The sequence below is a fragment of the Lactuca serriola genome, chromosome 9, assembly GCF_051521515.1.
Source record: "Lactuca serriola cultivar US96UC23 chromosome 9, Lser_US96UC23_V15, whole genome shotgun sequence".
Classification (NCBI taxonomy): domain Eukaryota; kingdom Viridiplantae; phylum Streptophyta; class Magnoliopsida; order Asterales; family Asteraceae; genus Lactuca; species Lactuca serriola.
In genome coordinates this window covers 33,262,679-33,269,755 of record NC_136416.1, presented here as the reverse complement: position 1 = coordinate 33,269,755, position 7,077 = coordinate 33,262,679, and the positions used below count along the sequence as shown (strand labels likewise).

At 27.9% G+C, this 7,077-nt stretch overlaps 1 protein-coding gene across 1 annotated transcript; it reads left to right on the top strand.

Annotated features, from left to right (window-relative positions):
* The first annotated feature begins 1,615 nt into the window (after nucleotides 1-1,615).
* On the top strand, nucleotides 1,616-2,183 carry LOC145074115 (uncharacterized). The gene has a single exon (XM_079020536.1). It carries the CDS (start codon nucleotides 1,710-1,712, stop codon nucleotides 2,073-2,075), a length of 366 nt encoding a protein of 121 aa, XP_078876662.1. The 5' UTR covers nucleotides 1,616-1,709; the 3' UTR covers nucleotides 2,076-2,183.
* The last annotated feature ends 4,894 nt before the right edge of the window (nucleotides 2,184-7,077 follow it).

Sequence of the window (7,077 nt, the reverse complement as noted above, 5' to 3'; positions counted from 1 at the left end):
GTGTGAGAATTCCTTTGAGTGCTTTCTAATCGTTTGTATGTTTGCATTTAAGTATGGTAACCACTCGGGGAGTAGGTTATGGGTTCGATTATGGTTCAATGCATAACCGATTGATGAAAGGATGCACGAGTTCATCACGTCGGAGATTGCTCACGATATTATGGAGGCCACCCCTGTGATTTTTGGTGCCATCATGGAGCTCTTAGATGAACGTCTTGGGGTGATATGTGCATATCTACATATATATTTTACATCATATCTTAATATTTTTAGCCATTTTTATGCTTGTTATAGGACAATATATACTTAATCTAGTACATGGTGTGTTGTAGAAGTAAAAAAAAAAAAAAAAAAACATGCTCGGGAACGAAAAGGGATGAAGTTGGAAGCTAGGGACTCGGATAAAGGCTAAAATGAAGAAAAGTCTCTTTACCACAACGTGGCGTTTTGAATTATCTCGATGAACTTCGAAGATTTATTGATTACGCGATAAACCCAAAGACCACGTCGTGGTGAACCGACTTGGGGAAAATATATATAGCAGACAAAATTCTCCGAAAACCTAACTTTTTATGGAGCTTTAGTCGACTTTTGAAGGCCAATAACGTTATTTGGAAGCTTGGAAGTGCAGATATCGATTAGAAGCTCGATTTTTGAGAGATTGGAGGCAATACTTCTTATATTTACTTATACTTCTTATTATTATTTTTTTTATCATAGATTACAAGTTGAATTTTGTTTTTACATGTTTTTTTTGCTGGAGTTATGGGCTAAATATTTCGTTTAGACTAGATTACTTGCTTATTTATGAGTTGATTTAGAGATTGGATTATGTTAAATTGGTTATTTGTTATGTTAACTTATTAAAGAACCGCTTAATGTTTATGATAACTATTTTTCTATTTATTGTTGAGTTTAATTAAGTTTGCATGACATATGATTCTTGATTAACTTGAATTTTATGATATTGTGATTTGCAAAATTGTAGAACTAGTGTTTTGACAAAAACCTCGGAGTTAAATAGAAAAGTGGATAAGTAAATGTAAGAGCTAATATATGAAAACCAATCATATATTTAATTGATTTAATCAACCAAATAGATCAATCCATTATAAGTCTAACATAAATCAAACCGCACACTAGTAAATTTGTTAGTTTATCTACTTGATCATCATATGAATGAACTTATTAGCTAAATGATTAGGTTAGTGAACATTAATCTAATCATATTAGCAATCGGTAATCAACGAAGTATTAATCCATTGCACTTACATTAAATCAACCATAATAGCAAGTATATGGAATCTAAACGAAAGTCTCTCATTTATCTTGATTAAAATCATATTTTGTATTTATTGATTAAATCAACCATAATGGAAAGAAATGAAAATGACAAGGAAGTATAGAGGCTTGATGCCACAACCCTATACTAAGGAAAAGCGATAATGTTTGCAAAGCCAGACAAGCTCCATCTCAACCTGATGTCTTGATGATTTCGCTGTTAAAATTATTATGGTTAAGTTAAAAAAAAAAAAGATATTTTTAATGATAGTAAAGGGTTCAGATTGTAATTCAATAGTAAGGCAGTCAACACCTTTTATCACCCACCCACCCACTAACCTTAAAGTTAGAACATTGTCGTTAGCTCTCTCTCTCTCTCTCTCTCTCTCTCTCTCTCTCTCTCACACACACGAGCATTTTGCTTGGTCATGGTGATGGTAACGTTTAGACTGATGAGGATGGATAGTGGGGATGATGATCAGCTACCGCCTCTGGTGGAGCCACCACCGGTGGCTGTGGGGCAGAGCCATTCAGCAAACCGGTCAATCGAGACGCTGGTGGTGGTGCTGGCAGTGATAACCATCGTCGCCGTGATTGCAGGGTTCATAGCACGGCTATGTGGAGGAAGGCATTATGATGGGAATGGAGGAGATCATGAAGTTGAAGGATGTATTGAGAGTAGATGCAGAAGCTGTATTGATGCCGGCATTTCAACTGCACCACCGCCGCCGGCAGCAGCAGCAGCACCGCCAAAAGAGGAACCAAACCCAGCAAAAGAAGAAGCAAAAAAGTGAAGAATGTACGGAGAGGGTAAAATTTAGGAGCAGTAATAGTATATCTTTTTTACTTTTATTTTTACATATTTAAAATCTTATATGGTTATTCATTATTGGTTTAATCAATTTATTGGTGTAGATGAAGATTTCGGTCCCTTACATAATTAAATATGTTTTCTAACAAAATGATGAATTTGATTCCTGTTATATACACTTGATCCAGATTAAAAAAAAAAAAAAAAAAAACTTTAGTATGGTTAACAATCAAAGTCTTGAAAATGTACATCTTTTGATAATAGCAAATTTTGAATTATATATATATATATATATATATATATATATATATATATATATATATATATATATATATATATATATATATATATATATATATATATTACTTTCAATAATCGTTAATGATTAAAGAGTAATATTTGACAAAGAAACATTATCGCACTTACTTTAAAAAGGACTTACTTAAAATGTAGACGTTGTTTAAGGACTAAATACATAAATTTAAATTCTATCACTGTATCACTATCACATATACTAGGCGAATGCCCGCGCTACACCTATATAGTTGAACTCTTTACAAATATATGATTTTTTTGAATATAATAATAACGTTGTTGTTAAATTTGATATAATAATTTGTATATACTAAATTGATATAATATATTGATTATTTTGAATTATATGATAATATATACATTTATTATAACTTCATAATCGCAATCGTTTGAATGACTTCTACCCGCGAATTACACATGAACAAAATTAAATATAATATATGATTTAATGTTATTTATAGTTGTTTTTTTTATTGTTAATTAATTTTTTAAAATTTATTTTTGTTTAATGTTTTAATTTCTATCATTATAATTATTTAAAATATCAAACATTGTTTTTTTTATTTTAAAGCTAACAGTATAATCATTTATATAGAGTTGTTTTTAACTATTGTTATTGTAAGTTATTTTAAGCTACTTGTTTGGAAACTTTTAACGATTATAAAAATATATTTAAGAAATATTTTAGTTAAATTGAAATTACAATTTAGTTTTTGCCTTTATCACTACAATTTATCACTTTTAACTATTTACAAAATATTCTATAGTTTTTTTTAAATGGAACTGAAATTTATATTTGAGTTGACATTGTAATGCGCAGAAATACCTATATAGTTGAAGTCTTTACAAATATATATTTTTTTAAAATATAACACTAACGTTGTTGTTAAATTTGATATAATAATTCGTATATTAATTTGATATAATATATTGACTATTTTGAATTATATGATAATATATAAATCTATTATAACGTCATAATCACAATCGTTTGAATGACTTCTACTCGCTAGTTACATATCAATAAAATTAAATATAATATATGGTTTAATATTATTTATATATTTGCTTAATGTTTTAATTTCTATCATTATAATTATTTAAAACATCAAACATTATATAAATATATTTAGGAAATATTTTAATTAAACTGATATTACAATTTAGTTTTTTGCATTTATCACTATAATTTATCACTTTTAACTATTTACAAAATATTATTTGGTTTTTTTAGTGGAACTGAAATTTATATTTAAGTTGACACTGTAATGCTATATTTAATTTAACAATTTAAGTATTTTGTCCAAACTGTTCAAAAATTATAACTTTAAACTGATAATGGTTTACATGCAACAACATTTTAAATCTAATAAATTAAGTATAATATGTTAAAATTTAAATACATAACTTTATAAATAGAAGTAAAGATATTATTTTAAAATTAAAATTTAGTCTATTTACGATTACACTTTAGGTTTGATATTTATTTAACCTTATTAACCAACTTAAAATCATTATTAGAAAGACACTACAATTTATCACTTTTAACTATTTATAAAATAATCTTTGGGTTGTTTAAGTTAAATAAAATTTATATTTATTTAACCTAATTACCAAATTATAATTATTATTATAAAGAAATTGAAAAGTCATGAGAGTTTCAAATGAATGTGGTGAAAGGAAAAAAGAATGGGGGTTTCAAATGCATGAGATTCAAGAAAAAATGTTAGCTTTATAAGTATGTATGATTATTCATACGAAACACTCTTTTATATAAGGCCATCTTGATTTTCTTTTGAAATATTTCAACTGTTTACCACTCAAATATCAGTAAAATTTGATCAAAAGGATCATTTTATATATCTATAATTCTATAATACATTATAAAGGAAATCTCACTATTTCTAAAAATAACATCAATATAATAATATTATTTTTATAAGACGTCCAAACGATTTAGCCAATAGTATAAGTAACAACCAATAAAATAATATTAAAATTATAACTTAACCCTATTTAGGTGGAAATGATAGGTAATGATTCAAATTAAAAATATATTATGCTAAAATAAAGTTAATAAATCTTTATCTATTATACCAAATAAAAAACGTGTCCCATATATTGTGGAAAATTGAAAATCCTAGACGGCGATTCAAATTTTAAAATTGAAGGTTACATTTCCGCTTTTATTATTGAGGTTAATACGTGGATAATAAATTAAAATATGTCAAATAATATTGATTATAATATTTATCTTTATTATACAAAATACATAAAAATACAAGTTAGTTATTAATATAGATTATTAATATAAAGTGAAAATGACCGACAAAGTTATTCATTTTTTTTTTTTTGAAATTTAAAACTTTTATTTTTTAAATAAAGTGGTAATAAGAATTATTATACATATGTACACGTCATTTATATCAAATCTAAAAATAAGAATTATCAAAAATAATTTCAATATAAAGAAAATAAAACTATGCATTTTACATTGATTATTATTATTATTTTTATATTTGAAAAAACAACAAAGTAAGTCTTAAATAAAAACAAACTGAATGATTAATAATTCTTTATAATAAAAATCAAACATGTCTATTTTAAATTGACCGGAAGCCTACTATTTTAATAATACTATATTGATTAATACCTAATAAATTATTAAATACAAAGACTTCATATTATAACTTAATATGTATACCACAAAAAACAATAGAAAATGTGGATAATATAAAAAAATCTTGTAAAAGTACTAGATGTGTAATTTTCCCTATTCTTTTTTTTTTAAAAAAAACTCGAAAATATGGACATATTTTGATTTTTAATATTTTACCCAAAACAATAATATAATTTTATTTTTAACACAAAATAATAATGCAACTTATATGTTAAAAGAAAACAACATACAAAATACTTTGAAACTAAAAATCGTACCTTTATTTTTGACGAAAGATAATAATAAAATTTTATTTTTAACCCAACAATGCACAATCATCGTCTACTTCATTGTGTTATTTATGGATTTTTACATGTTTCCGCAATGAAACAAATCGTCGCAAGAAATCTATTTGTTGAAGTTTTTAACTTTCGTTTAAAAACTATTCACCGAAATGAATCTAATTGCTGAAACAAAGTTATTGTCGCTCGTCGCATTGCGCGGGTAGATGGCTAGTATATATATATATATATATATATATATATATATATATATACTAGGCTAGTATATATATATATATATATATATATATATATATATATATGTTGCTATGGAAAAAATAAAGAGGTTGATTTTGTTTTTTTTTAATATAGAGAAATTGGTATTTTAAATGTTTTACAAACTACAAAAAGATATTGCTTTGAAAATATGCATTGATCAAATATTTTATAAAAAATGTGAACCTAAAATAAAAAAGCATTTTGATGAAATTTCAAACGAAACTTCTTGTAGCGTGTCACAATCCGCACAAGAGAAATTTAGGGTTAAATATTTTATTTATATTGTTGATCAAACAATTACTTTTTTAACTACAAGGTTTCAACAATATCAACAACATGATAAAATATTTGGTTTTTTGTTTAATTCATAAAAATTACTTTCGTTAGATGATAGAACCTTACAATTTTGTTGTGAGTGTAACACCTATTCCAAGTAAGAGTTTCATTTATGTTTTTGGGCAATTAAAGAAGCAAAATATAGGTTTTGTGATGGCCACGACATGGTGAAGGATACACCACGACATGGCCATCACCGAATAAAACGCGTATCATTCTTGTGTGCCACGTCGTGACAAACTTATGGTCACGACGTGGTGGCAGCCTGAGTGCTAATCCTAATTCTGGGGTTTGTGACTCTATTTAAGTGAAGTGAGGGTCAGAGTTTGCACACCCTTAGCCTCCATCACCTCCCTTTCACCCTCTAAGAAACCATAGCCTCTATTTTGACGTTGTGAGCTCTTTGTGGTGATTTTAGCCCTTGAAGAAGAAGAAGATGTTCTTGGTGCATTGTTTCAGCTAGCAAACCTCCTCATCATCATCTTGTTCTATTTTAGGACTCTTGTAAGTCCTCAAGTTCCCGCCTTTTTTGTTCAAGCATGCTAGATCTAGGTTTTTGTCCATTTTCGTTCATGTTTGAGGTGATTTGAGTGATGAGATCTCATAAAGTTAGCAACTTTATAAGTCCTTGAGGTTCTTTTGTGGCCTCTTATCCATTATCCCATATCTAGAGAGTTATTGAGTTATGAGTTCCATGCATGAGATTTGATCCTATTTTTCCTCATTATGACCTAGCTTGTGCTCAAGACATGCATGTCTAAAAACCAATGATTTTTATGATGCTTTGGGATAGAGAAAGTCTTTTGGAAAGTTTGAGTGAATAGCTTGAATGATTAAGAGCTTAAAGCATTTAGCTGTCCAGAGTAGTTCCCACGACGTGATGGATCAACCATCACGACGTGGCGACGAACATCCTCACGACTGTTTTGTCCTAACGTTGCCATGGCGTGGCCAATGGGTGTCCACGACGTGGCGGTCAACTGGGGTTAACCTTGACCGTTGACTTTTTGACCATTATTGACTTTGGTCAACTTAAGAGTTTTACGGTGTAGACTGAGAGGGTACTTATATATTGTGTTTAGTTGTCTTGTAGTACCGATCTCCTCTATCAGAGA

Coding starts and splice junctions, on each gene's coding strand:
- LOC145074115 (XM_079020536.1), top strand. CDS start 1,710: ATGGTGATGGTAACGTTTAGACTGATGAGGATGGATAGTGGGGATGAT.